This window comes from Coturnix japonica, chromosome 2, assembly GCF_054131305.1.
Source record: "Coturnix japonica strain WE chromosome 2, WE-NBRP24, whole genome shotgun sequence".
In the NCBI taxonomy this organism is placed as follows: domain Eukaryota; kingdom Metazoa; phylum Chordata; class Aves; order Galliformes; family Phasianidae; genus Coturnix; species Coturnix japonica.
This window is the reverse complement of record NC_140664.1, coordinates 66,307,410-66,322,113: the sequence shown is the minus strand read 5'-3', so window position 1 is coordinate 66,322,113 and position 14,704 is coordinate 66,307,410. Positions and strand designations below refer to the sequence as shown.

The 14,704-nt window shown below is 34.5% G+C and overlaps 1 protein-coding gene across 8 annotated transcripts in view; it reads left to right on the top strand.

The window, feature by feature from the left end:
* ATP9B (ATPase phospholipid transporting 9B) overlaps positions 1-14,704 on the top strand; it is a 150,682-nt gene that overhangs the window by 115,046 nt on the left and 20,932 nt on the right. For all 8 annotated transcript variants that reach the window (XR_001553320.2, XR_014942688.1, XM_085537711.1 and 5 more), the window contains 2 exons: positions 3,852-3,964; positions 7,345-7,593. Coding sequence is in view for 6 of the 8 variants with exons in the window: in XM_085537711.1 (XP_085393837.1) it covers positions 3,852-3,964; positions 7,345-7,593 (362 nt within the window). In the remaining 2 variants the exon portion in view is untranslated. The remainder of the gene's footprint in view (positions 1-3,851; positions 3,965-7,344; positions 7,594-14,704) is intronic.

The window sequence follows — 14,704 nt, the reverse complement described above, 5'->3', positions numbered from 1 at the left end:
GAGGCTTTATGGTGGTTGTGTTTATGGCCTGTTCACCAAGTGGAGCAGTTAAGTGAGGAGACACACTCTGTGAATGTTTTTAAGCTGAGGGTTTTTTTATTTTCTTTTTGTACTCTTACCATATTTTTTTAGGGTTTATAAAAGGCATATTTGTCTCCAGATCGTTGCCGACAGCTCCTTCATTAAAAGTCTTGAACTGGATTTCTTTTAAAGTTTCTAAAGAACTGTTCAAATTTACACCGATGTTTTATCCATTCATCAAATAGCTGAAGTAGAGAACTTATTTTATGGAAATTGTTCACTTTCTCAATTTCTGATAAAGTTACTAAATCTTCTGTGGTGCATATTTTCCTGCTCCTTTATTTTGTCTTTTTTAGACTGTTGGTGTTAGTCTCAATTAACATCTAGCAGTGTGGGTTCAGAAAGATCTGCATTTACTTCTCGGGAAAAAAAAAAGTAAAAAAATACTCTACTGCTCTGTTGTGAATCACATCTGTTGCCACTCAGGGAATGATGCCTTCAGGACTTTTTCCTTAGAAATTAATTTCCTCTTTGCCTGCTTTACTCTGTGTTTAATGATACAATTTTAGACATTTAAAACAAAAACAAACAAACAAAAAAGAAGCTGTCGGTTTCATTAAAGAACGTGCTAAATTTTTCTTCAGCAATTGTATGCTAAATTTTTGTCAGGATATTTTCCTTGTGAAATAACTCAGCATTCCGCAGCAAAGTTTATTAACGTGTTGCGTTAGTAGTAGATCATACAATGACTAGCATAATTTCTAGAATCATTTCTAAAATTGCTTTGTTTATCTGATAACTCTTCATATTAGCAGTATCCAGAAAGCATGATATCAATAAGTAGGTGATTAAAAAGCATTATTAAAAGTAGAAAGCTCTCATGTTGTTCGTAAGTACTTTTATCGCCTGGAGCAGACTAGAAAGATGACTCATTTTTGTCTTCTTTTTCATTCCTACTTTGGGCTATATAAGAAAATCTACTTCTAGATGTTTGAAAGGCTTACATTTTGTTGGATAAAATAAAAGGTGTGCTGTTCTGTCAAGGTACTAGTTAATGGTTTAGTTCTAGAAGACTAAAATTTAAGTACTTCTGAAGTAGTAACATCTGATTGGCATTATAAAGTATTTTGATTGTGTAATTGGGAATGGTTTTGTCCTTTTTAGTGTTCTCCTCATTAGGAGAATGTAGTAATGAAGTCCTACTTTTCATGCATAGAAAGACTTTTAACTTCCATTTTGATGAGTGGAATATTTTATTCCTAATTTCAGAGAATTGTGCATTCATAATTGCTGCTACCTATATTTGTCTAACAAAGCTTCAGATGTATTGTGGCTATTGTTGAAAGCCTAAGGCTAGTCTTGAAAATCTATGAGCAAAAAATAATTGTTTCTGTGGCTTTTATTCTACTGGTTAGAATTTCGAATTGCAGGTACAGATATTTTGGCAGCTTTCTATCATATGCCATGGATGTTTCCTATCACTGTAGCTGATAAAATGAAAGAATGTTGATCTTATGTAATGTAAGATTCAAAAATTAAATCAGGGATGCCAGTGTTTAAGCTTATGTCTTTATACATTGTCAACTCTCATCCATTTTTCCTGAACCTCCATCAGTGGTCCGTAATTCTTGCAAGACAGGAAAATCCATGCTTTTCAGTTCAAAAGCTTTTCTCCTCTTGCTGAGGTGGGAGGGAATTACACAAATTCTTCCATCTCCCTACGGTTCTCTCACTAAGCATGATTTTGGAGGTGGACTGATTTAGTGATGTCAGAAGAAATAATCTCTCCATATAATAATCATAGGGCCAATTTTGTTTCCTCTTGATTTTCCCAAGCAGCAGTTACAGAACTAGTGGGAAACAGGTTTGGCTGCTGTCTCAGCTTTTGAGTAGCATTTAGTTTCACGACTCCTGGAGAGCGTTTATTTTAATTCAAAGGCTTGGCAGAGCTAAGGGCAGTGAGAAGATTTTAGCATTCCTGGAAAGTAACAAAGGCTATGCAGATTTTATTGCGAGAAATTTCCAAATAACATTATTGAACAAAGTGAATATTTTGGGCTTTTTGTTTTGGTTAAGGATTTTTTTCAAAACTGAGATTTTAGTTCCTTATTTTCGCAAGGGGAAACTTCCATGTCAAACTGGAGATTGTTTTGTTTGGTTCTTTTTTTCTTAGTCCACATTTACATCACAAATATAATCAAAAGTAACAGAAGTTCTTTGAGGAAAAATAGAACTTGTAAAAGCAATAAAGTAATTTTTCATGGTTTTGCACGATTACTGTAAAAGCAAAATGATCTTATCCCTTGTATAGAAATAACCTAAAGTTTCTGCCTTGCTAATCCTAGAGATCAGGAACCTTGTTTTCATGGACTGTTTTCCATACCTGGGAATTTTCACTTATCAAGTGCATTTTTTATAATGTTATGTGTTTTGTGTGGAATGTATGTATTTCAGATAAACCTTATTTTTAATATTTGTCAAAATTCAAATGACATGACAACAGTAAAAAATTCAGAACAATGTGTAAGGAAAAGTGATTGTGAAGCATCAGTTTTTAATGATAAAGGGGGAAAAGAGAATGTATTTGGAATGATAACCTCATGCTAGTATAGTATTACAGTAAGACGTGTTCTGATACTGCAGTCTGATGCAGAAATGGATGAAGGTAACCACACAGGTATTGCCACAATGCAGGAGTGGCAGACATATCAAATGTAGCTGAAAAATACATTAGTTTTAAAACCCCATTTAATCTCTGAATATCACTGATACTTCCAGACCTACTAGATGCATAATTGGATGCTAACTGACCAAACTGTTTTTTGTTTTTGTTATTTTCCATGTAGTAATTATAACATAAATTGCTTTTTTTGTTTCTTTTGCCTTTTCTATTCCCATGTCTTGTGTCTTCAGGCATACTATGATGAAGACATGTTTGCAGTTCTTATTTGTAGGTAATTGCCATATGCTCTCTGTAAAAAAATATTGTAGAAGCTTCAAGAGTGGCACTTTAGTATCGTGTGTTTGTTTGTTTTTATCATTAGAATGTAGCCATGTTTATTTATTTCTTTTTAATTACCCATAATTAATTAATTTCATTTTCTTTGACTAGCAATAGAACAAATTTTTAAGAAGGATCATTATCCCTTGTGAAGCCAGGTAGCAGTGACCTTTTTGCCTCATGGGTCTCATAATGGAAACCTGAGCATTCACTCCTGGGTTTAAGCTTTTCCAAATGCAGCAGTGATATGTTGGTAGAAGTAGATACAAAGTGCCAAGCTGTGACTGACACCTTGTAATTTCTCACAAATGAGGAGTGAGTCCTGAAAACTGTGGCTTCATCCATTCTGGCTTGTTCCGCTGGAAACTCAAATTTGGAAGTGATGTTTTTAGTCACTTATTCTAGATAACACTGGACATGCCTGTTTGCCATCATATCTGATTTTGTACATCAGCTGCTGGATTTCTGTGTTCGTGTTTTTGGGGTTTTTTTTTCCCTTTAGCTTTTCTGATGGTAGGAACTTGCACTGGTGTTTGAGAGTCACTATTCATATGCAGCATTTTCTGTGTTTTTTACTGGAGAAAATGTTTTTATGTGTCTCTGTGTTTAGGTCTGTTGGCAGAATCAACTTGAAGGTTGAACCAGAGATTTCTTCAGTGTTAGTACGACTGACACTGATCTTTCTTCACAGACATTTTTATTAATGAAACTGATGCTAACTCATGATTCACTCTTTTTAAAAAAAAAAAAAAAAAAAGTTTTTTTTTTTCTTTTAGCCTTGTCAGTATCTTTTTTTGCTGCTTTGTAAAGCACTTCTTCTTTATTACAGGGACACTCACACAGAATGAAATGATATTTAAGCGCCTCCACCTAGGTACCGTATCCTATGGAACAGATACAATGGATGAAATTCAGAGTCATATTATAAACTCTTACTCACAGGTATCTCATTTATAACTTTTTTACATTTAATATTGGGGTTTTTGTACAGCACTGAAACATTGATTATGTCAAGAAATTTGAGATGCTAGGGATGTTCTTCCATTTGTAGATATCTCTTAACAGATATGTTGAAAGGGAATTATGTGAGACAATATGTGGTTCTCTCCTGATTCCTCACAACATAAAGGACTTTACTTTTCTAGTCCTCATTAGGACTCTGTGTTAACTTGTCTGTGTAATGTACTCAGTCTTCTGCCAAATCATCTCAGAGTAAGCTGTTCATTATTGAGACTGTAAATTACGAGTAAATACCCAGAACACAGCAAACAGTAATTACATCTTTGAAGATATATTCATCAGGAATAGACAGTGAAAATCACATTAATTTGCATAACAAAAAGTAAAAAATAGACATCAAAATAAAATGTACAACGACATAATTTTTCTAAAAGCATATTTTGAATGTTTTAAAAACATTTGTTTAAAGATAAGATTGAAAACAGTGTTAAATGAGAGAAAAAAATAAGAACTCTCTACTTTTTGAGAAGAAAGTGTTCAGCGGTGTTCCTTTAGTATGTGAGTACTTGGTCTGGGAAGAGATTTATGATTCCTTGTCTATCTGTTGGTGAGCTGTGGGATGGAGGAGGAAGTTTGAATTTTGCCAATATCACTTGCATCTCCTGTGTACAGAAAATATCTGACCTTCTGTAAACCTTTCTAAGGACTTGATTCCAGGATAAAGAACATGACTGACTGACCCAATTAAGGGTGTAGATTGTAGACTGACCTCCTTATCTGTGTGCTCATTCTCTCTTGTTTAATTATGGGACGGTGAACAATTAGTTAAAATCTTTAGTTGCGTGGTGTTTTTGAGTTATAGTTTCCTTCTCATTTGTGGGAGATTTTTTTGGTTGTTGTTTGTTTTTAGTGTTTTTTTAAAGTTTGATGCTAATCTGGACTCAGTACTGTGTAGCTTTTGGGAAAAGATGCGAAAGGAAAGCAGAGACAAACCAATGGATATTTGTTCTTAGTCTGTGACTTGAATTTTTCTACTTCACATCTAAGCAAACCAAGAGATCCACTTCTTAGATTTATCCAAGAAAAAGGAGTTCGCTTCAGCATAATTCTTTTAAATGTAGCGTTAAATAGTAACTGAGAAGCAACAGTAAGCGAAATGAAGATCAGTAATCCAGATTTTGTTCAGGATGGGTTACTGAAAGTAACTGCTACCTAACGCCGATTGTAAAAATCATGTGACCATCATTTTCTTATAGTAGATTATTTGAGTATTCACTGTATCAACTGATAAGCTACAGCACGCATGCATAGGACTGAGTCTGAAGACTAAGCACCAGTCACCTTCTAGAGGATGCTATATTCATTAACACCATTCTCATTTTTTTAATGTAAAATATTCCATCCAAAAAGAATTGCATTTTTTTTGCAATTCCTATTTGCTTAAAGGTTTTACTAGTTTGTTGTGAAATTTAATGAGTGACACCCATGCTTAATTAAGATTTAATTACTGTAGCAGATTTGGCACTGGAATTTTAAAGGAAGAAAAGCAAAGGAAGCAGTTGTTGGAAAGAATTTCTCAAATGTAGGTTTGCTTTTGAATGATGAAAAGAACTGTCTTGGAACCTTTTTTTTTTTTTACTTTTTTTTTTTTTTCCCCCAGCTTTATGTAATACTACTTAATGTCTAAATAATGCTTTAATTATGTGTGTTGCTAGCAACTATTTAAAACAGAAAAATGAAGGAGTTTCTTTAACAAAACCAGCAACTATTAAACAGTTGCTTCAATCTTGAAACTATGGTGAGGTTTTTATTTAATCTGTGGTAATAGAAGCTGCCAGTTAGCTAGGCAGCGATTCTTGTGTGACATTGATTTTATCCCTTGTTTGTGTTCTGTTTTATTATTACAGTGGACCTACTAGACTATTGTCATCTTAATGTAACACACAAATCTATTATAACCTGATTATATTTCCCCACTGGAAGCATTTTGTGATAGAGGGCATAATCTTTAATGGAATTTGTGTGAAATTAAATTATACAAGCATCAATAAACATAACATAATTCAGAAGGAGTAAATCAGCTTAATTTATTTGCGGCTGTAATGGCATCAGTGCTAGCAGAATGCAAATGCAGAGGTTTAAAGCGGTAGCTGAAAAGCAGTGCCAGATGAGCAGAAAGTTAAACCCTTTATTAGACAGCACTGTAATTTGATGGGCAGAATGTTCATGGTTCATCAGACAGCAGTCAGGAGGAAAAAATACGCATGGTTTCTGAAGAGGTTTTCTGAGTTACCCCAGAGTGAACAACAGGAGACTCTTTTCTAGTATTACAGATAGAAATATTTCATATGCTGATTTCAGAAACAAAGCCGGTTACTTTCAATGAATTATATAATACTATCTTAAAAGACAAATCCAGTCATGGGCTACACCATTTCTGAAAGATAGTTTGAAGTGGTGCAAGTCGGCAGTTTTCCAGCAATGGTATCCTTAAATATTTACTGGACTATTGTTTAGCAATATCATTTAATTAAATGATTACACTCTGCTAAGAACAAAAAAATAAATAAAAAAAAAAAAAAATCCAACCTGCAGTAGAAGCAGATACTCTACTAACTATGTTGGTTTACAAGTAGTATAGAAATTAAAGAGGTCTTAAATCAGCAATATTTTTAGTTAGTCCTAATTGTTATATTTTAATGATAATTGCTTTTGTTCCGTTGTTCCATAGTAATGTAGAGCTCTTTAAAATACCAAAAATTTCATTGAAGATTTAAAGGAGTTTTTTTCAACACTAAATTGTAGGATTTGGGTTTTCAATCTCAGAACGTACATAGATGACAAGATAAAGAAGGAAAAAATATATATATAAAAATATATACATATATATAAATATATATATTTTTAAGCCTCCCTTGCAGAACCTCTTGTTCTGGTATTTCTAAACTCATTCAATTGATTGGTGACTTTAGTACTTCTTTAAAAATAACACATGGGATGTAAAGTCCATGACAGTCTATTCACCCTTTCCATTTGATATGTGTTTTAACTTCATATTTTTCTTTTTTCTGCTGCTTGAAATCTCTGTTATTGAAATCTAAATATAAAGGCAAGGTGATTAACCCCCAGTCACTTATTAATTCTAAAGAAACATAGATGAGTCAAAAAAAAAAAAAAAAAAAAGAATCAGTTAATAATGGGTTTTATGAAATACATGGCTGCTGTCCTTACAGTTTATTACCTTTTATAAAAAGGAAAGAAAAAAAAAAATAAAATTAAAAAAAAATAAATGTATACTAGTATTTATTTTTTGTTCCAATTTTTGAACTCTGTTTTACTGTTTGTTTTGTCGGGTCTTAAAGGTTCACTCTCAAAACAGTGGAAACAGTACAAGTTCAACACCATCTAGGAAACCTCAGTCTTCTGCACCCAAAGTCCGCAAGAGTGTCAGCAGTCGTATACACGAAGCAGTAAAGGCCATTGCGCTGTGCCACAACGTCACCCCAGTATATGAGTCACGTGCTGGTGTGTCTGGAGAAACAGAATATGCAGAGGTGGATCAGGACTTCAGTGATGAAAATCGAGCTTACCAGGCTTCCAGCCCTGATGAGGTTAGTATGTGAGAGCAAAATAATCTTCTCCTCTAAAGAGGATTAACTAAGTTAAAAAGAATGGAACTGTGAAATATTCAGATTGCTCTTAAAGTAATGCCTCCTATTGATGTCTGTGGAAACTGCAACCAATACAAAGAGCACAATAACACTGTTTCATAGGGCAAATTCTCAGCTACAAAACACTATTTTTCAGCATAGTCACCGTTAGCTGATTCATGCAGATGAGCTGATAAAGACAGTCTTCATTTTGTGGTGACAGATGTGCGTGGCCATCCAGAACATAGTTTGTCTTTCATGTTGCTGTTGCCATTACTGAAACACATTACCCACTGACTCACTGTGCCAAAATCCACTGTTTGATCTCTGTGAAAGCTCAGCAAGTGCTGATGAATGTCAGTGGATGCAGTTCCACATGGAGGAATTAAATGGCACATCTTTTCTTCGTATGCGTTTCCACATCAGATTCTACAGAATGTAAAAGAATACTGATGTGAAGGTTCAGCCTCTACTGTCAAACTACCAATGTCTGCCTCTGACATTGTGGGCCAATATTATAAAATAGGAGGCATTACTTTCGGGACAGCTCTTACAAGTGTTTTGTGTGCAGTATTTCTTTGAACTTAACAGTACTCTGTTTTTCTTTCTTTTCTTGTTTTAGGGTAGATCTAGATTTATATTAAGGCTTTCTGAGTTATTTGACTAGGACTTCTCTGAAATCAGTGCTTTGAAATCAATCAGTACTGCATTGTAACTAAAGTTATTAGATTTATTCTCAAAACATTAATCCATGCATAGATCATAGCACAAGTACATAAGAGGGAATATGAAACTCAGCTTTGAATGATGGACAGCCAAGTACATTAGCTAGTGACACTAGCAATTAGTTAAATATAAAGGTTCATAACTGGAAGAAAGCCTGAACCTCAAATACTCTTGTAGAAAACTTCTTGAGCTTCACCCTAGGCAGCTGCATAATTTTCAGGGCTCAGTCAAAATTTCATGAAGTTTAAAACAAATTTAAAAACCTATTTCAGTAAAACATTCATTTTGCTTCCTCTGAAACCCACATTTTCAGCATCCCACTGATTTAATTCAATCTGAGTTACTGTTCTGAAAAGTCATGTTTCGGATTCTGAAATGGTGGCTGCCTTAGATTTAATCCAGAAAGATGTTACAAGAGAGCAGCAAAGCTCAAGTTTCAAGATACTTCAAAGTAAGCATAAAAATAATTGTAGTCCACTCACAAATAATACATATGTATTCTTGGAATTAAAGTATTCAGAGTTCACTTTGCCTTTGAAAGCATACAGATTTGAAGTGGCAATGCCACTTACGAAGTGTTCTTAAGAATTTCTGGCTGTGCCTGATGGTTGAATATACTGTTATTATTGTAGTTGTAGTAACTTTTTCATAATCAAAACAAGTTTTTTGTGAAATGTGAAGAAGTTGGTGTGTACATGAAAGCCTGGGTATTCTTTTGACTTAACAAGCTGATATAATGCATGGTAGTATTTCTTCCATAAATGTCATCTCGGCCTGTTATTCTTGATATACAACTTGTCTGCATGGTTAGCTTATCAACCATATCACCATACATAATGTTATCAAAATACTATCAATTCAAAATACAAACTATCTGATAAAAGTAACAAGTTTATAAAGAGTACTTTTAGTATTGCAACACATAAAATGAAGTCCATTTTATGCAGAACAAGCTGGAATTGCATATATGTCAGATGCTGCAAACACAGTTGATAGCTGGATGTGGAATTGCAAAATACAGAGAAGTGACTGGTTCTCAGTGATCTAAAAAGTGGTAGTAGGTAAAAAGTAGTAGGACATCCACTTGAAAAACAAACTGTAGGTAGGACTTGCTCTCTGGCTAACATCTAAACTCTACAGTGCTGTATGTGGTGCTGTATTATACCAGTTGACCTGCATTATGTCTTGAGAATTGTGCAAGAGTCTTTGTTAATTTCAGAGATACACTGAGAACATAATCTGTTACTGTAGTTGTGTAACGTTTTACTTACATTTGTGACCACGTACAAATTTTTGTGCATTTATGTAATCATATTTGCTAAAAATGTTAGTGCAATGAGCTTGCAAGGTAAATATGATACAGGATCTGATGACAGCTAAAGAGTAAATAAACTGCTTTAATAGCCAAAGATATTTTCCTAAAGCCGATGAAGAGATGTGCAACTGAGAGAGATTTATTTCTTCTTCATGCACTTGCTTTTCTCTACATTTGTACTTCTGTGTACTCATTCAGTTGTTTGGTATCTAAAAGTATTACTTCAAATATCAGTTCTCCTCATATACTTGCTAAAGAAAATATATGTAAGACTGGAAAATTATGCAGGTGCTGCCATCAGAAGACAGTAGAGAATTTGACCTTGGAAAAAGAAAAGGAAAGAAAATTTGATAGTGTTTAGATGACAGATAGATACAGAACGCAGGGTAAAAAGCGTAGAGAAGAAAGACAGCAACAAAGAAACCATTTTTGTTTTAAGAAAGAGAATGAGCAGGTATTTTTATCAGTGTTTTTTTTATCATCTCAACTCACAAATTCAAGCTATATGGAATTTAAATGATAAATTGGAAACATGGTTTAGAACTGACAGCATTACATTTCCTGTGTTTTTCTAATATAATGTTAAAAGCTGCTAAAATTATATTGAACGAGTGTACTTTAATATAATTAGAAAGTGATACTAAGTGGAGTCATATTAAACAATGAAGCTACAGAAAGCATTTAAATAACATAAAAACTGCGTCATGACAGCAAAAAGACTGAGTTGAAAGACTAGCAGGTCTTTATCATAATTTTTTAAAGAGTTCTATTGACGCAGTGTTTGCAAATCACTGGAGCCTAAGGAAAATAATGCAAATGGTTCATTATTTAGCTTATTGAACTTTACTGCAGTTAGGTTGACGGATGATGCCAATGTTTCCCAATCACCAAAGTACCATTTTAAAAGCATTTTTTATTGAATAAAGTGCTTTGAATATTGCACCCTGGAGCTTTATTTAGGGAAATGGTTCAATTGATGTTTTCTGTTTAACCTCATCACTGACCTATCACAACATATTTGGTTAATAAGCAACATTATCATTTAATAGACTTAACCAGTTTTATACATTGTACTTTCTCAATGTTACAACTCTGTTCTCTTAGATTGTGTTAATGGAACTGGCTTGATTACAGTCTTCTGAAAGATGTTATTTGCACAATTGTCTCTTGCTTATATAATATCGCATATTATTATGGTAGCATGTAAAGACCAGAGAATAATGTGTAAATATAAACTATTCTCCCATGTAGAAAAGTATAAGAAGCACTTCAGCATTATATTGACACATTAAATAGTTAATGAAATGACTTGAATTCATTTGAAATTCTTTGCATCCATGTATGTTTGCATCCATATAGGGATAAAATATAGCTAAAAGAAAGCATGCACATTTAGAAGTAGGTACATTCATCATAAAAGATGCATTTCTCTTTTGCTAGAGCAACCTGTGATAAGTAACTGATTTCGTATTCATAATGTGAACCCTACTTATGCCAGGCTCTTTGTTTCTTATGATAAGTGATCAATATTTCATTTTCTCTGAAAGAGTGGAAAGTTTCATTTGTCTGTCATTTGTCCTCTACAGCTGCAGCGTAGCAAACAATAAATATTCACTTAGAACTTGCTGAAAAAAATAAAAATGTCTCCTACTCAACCATCATAGATGTGGGCTCAGCTCATCTGTAGAAAACCAGCTACCCTAATGTAATGAACAGTCATAAAAGGATATAATCTAAGTAGGTAAAGCAATAGAGTTCGAAGGTCACAGACCAGAGTAATTCAGGGGCATGCTATGAACAGGAGCCTTTGAAGACCTTTGCTCCCCTTTGGTTAGAAAAGATTGATCAACCACGATTTTTAATGACCGCTTACTCTCATAAACCAGCTATTTATTGGTTATACTTCGTCCTGCACCACTATACTTTCCAGCATTTTCAATCCAGCATTTTGAATATTTAAATACTACCTTAAAGTGTGGTCAGTTATTTAGTTCCAACATCTCTGTCCAAAGTCAACTGAGCTTCTAAAATTAATTACAGTGATACGTAGACAATCATTTAAAAACAGACAGGGAAATGATATGCCCTTAGTGAAGCAGCTTTTGTGTTTACAAAATTGAAGCTGTAATGTATGAGACATGTTGTATTGTTTAATTCATTTTATTGTGTGTGCTTATTGAAGCAAGACTAATTGTGTTGTTTTGTCAATGTATTGTGAAAAGCAAATCACTCAGTAGCATAAAACCATCACTTTCCTGACCTTCGAGACCTACAAAGAATAACTACTCCATAGCTTGTCTTGAATATCGATCAGAAGTTTTTTTCACATGATCAAGCTGTATTTTAAGTTAATAATTTTATTTTAATTTTGAAGTTCCTTGATGAAAAGTGGTAGCCTGTGAATTTTTAGTACCCGATCGTTGTTCATAAATATAAACAAAGCAGTGCTCATTGGAAGCATATTGTTGAGTAACCCTATAAGCAACTGTTGGGATCATTCAAGCAGTGAAGAAACAAAGCTCCCTGCTACTTCCCTGTTATCATACTGATAGTCCCAAATTTAAATTGCTGCATTATTGTTATTATATTGCCTATGTATCCCTTCTGTGGCAGACTGATTTTGAAAGCAGAACCTATTGTCTAAAATGAACATGCCCTTAATTTGCACTGGAAGGAAGGCTGTTTACATGAGAATTCTTTCAAGCAACAAAACTAACTTAAATTTCCACCCACGGTTCTTCACTCCTCCTACAAACTGCTCTCTCACTTATTTCAAAGGCTTTAAAGCTGTTATTTGCATTTTTCACCTAAGTGGTCAGGTTCATAGCGTGGCTCCACAAAAGCAGTTTTGGTACAAATCAAGGAGACTCTGAAACTGCTGAGTGAAGTGGAGAGAAACATCTAACATCAGCTGTAAGGTGGTAGATCTTTTTCTAAATCTGATATTACATTAAAAGTGAATATTGCATATTGAAAGTGGCAATTTGTTGATCATAAATGGTCTTAGCAATACTCCGTAAATACTGAGGTGTTAGAATATCCAAGCACAGTGAGCCGAGCAAGTCACATGATGGCAAACAGACACAGCTGACCATCTACATTGCTCTACAGGTCCATGATGGTAAGACACATCTAAATTCAAGCTAGGAAATTATTGTAAAGTCAGGACCAGCTCCCAAAGCAATAACCAGCATCAGCCAGAGTCAAATAGTTGTGAGAACAGTTGTGAGGCAGGTCTCAAATCCTCAGCAGAACCTGGTCAGTAGAGTAGATAGCCAAGTATGAACACCATTGCAACATTTCTGCAAAATGACTTTCACAGGACTGGACATAGCCAAGTGAAAGCCAGGGGGAGTCTCTGTGGCGGCTTCTTACTGTTCCTTTATCACAACCTTTAATAGTAAACTTGTTCCTATGAAGAAAAGCATACTCAGGTACCTGACAATGTCAGTCTAAATAGGGTTTTGAATATTTTTTTTCACAGAAATATGTTGCTATTTGTCTGGACTGATAATAGGTTATATTTCAGTTGAGAAAGAATCCAGTCTCTATCTTAACTTACTCAAGATGAGTGGGACTTTTTCAATTGCTTTTGTTTGTTTCTGCTTGTTACTCAGATGTAATCTACTGTAAGTTACTGTACTAGGTTGCTTAGACCAGCTAAGTTCTGAATAGTCTAGAATTCAAAGGGTCCTGCAGTAAGCTGTGACGATGTGTATCTTCCAGTCCTGACTGATGTAGTCTCTGAAGCAAGCAAGAACAGTCTAGGACATTTTTTGGTCCTAGGCTAAGCAGTAACAACCTTTTAGGATGGAACTAGTAAATAAAGGTCATCAGGATTTAGTAGTGTTTCTTTATTCAAGTGGCTATATCAATTATTCATCAACTGGGACTTCTTCCTGCCATCATGGTCCCAAGATGACAGGTTAACAAGGTGTGGTTATCTTTCACATGGAGCAAAAAGACTCAACTGCAATTGCCATAAATAAAAAACAGTAAGACACTTGGGCAATACCTGGTATTTTCTACTAATACAGAGGAAGATTGGGCAGATGTTAACTAAGGTTAACATCTGAAAGTCCTCTGACTTGTGCAAGCCATTCATCCTCATGGGGAAAGGTGAGGAGGATTCAAAGAGAGTCTTGGAGTTGAGCTGAATAAGGGGTGAATGGCAGAAAGCTATTCAGCACCACTCGAGAGAGAAGCAAGCTTCTGTTATTTGTTAGGGAGGTATTTCACTTTCATCCTCTAGTTGATAATGAAGGTGTGAGTTCATTTGAATCCTGCCTCTGGATAACCTGTTTCATCTTGCACATCAGCCTTTATTTTGGCTTTTGAATTGTGCACTTAGATGCCTGTAGCTTTTTCTGCCACATATTATTAAATGAGAGACAATACGCAAAAGGAACTTCTTGAAAAATATATTTTTTTCTTAATAATAACGCGAAAAACAGTTAAAAATTATCATCTGGAATTGGCTTATGGTAAAAGTAAAGTTACTGAAGTTTTAGTGACGTCTTGGGTCTCAAGTTTTCCCAAGTGTTTTCTTGTTTAAAATTGATGATTAGTATTTGTTTTAAGTTAGTCTATTGGTCTAATGAAATAGGAAGTCCTGAACATTCAGGAATAAAGATTTTTATTTTGTGCTTCATATGGGGCCTATGAAGACCGAAAGAAATGGGTAAGAAATGCTGAACAAGATGTTTCTCAATAGTTTAGTCAGATCGTAATGCAGACATTTACTACATTCTTTCCTAATATGGAAGTGTTACTTGGAGCCTGTCACATCGGGAGTGGGCAACTGTTCCTGCCTGTTGGATTGCTACCAAGGAGGAAATCACAAGTTATACATGACAGAAGTTCTCTGACTCCCTGCATTTCCCCTCCTGAGAACCCTTCATGGTTAATGAGATGAGGCGCAGGCCACAAGTCCATAGTCTGGACTCAGGAGACTTGATTCATTTATCTGCACATACTAAGAAATTAATGGCTATCTGCAAATATTTATAATTAGAATTGATTGTTTTTTAT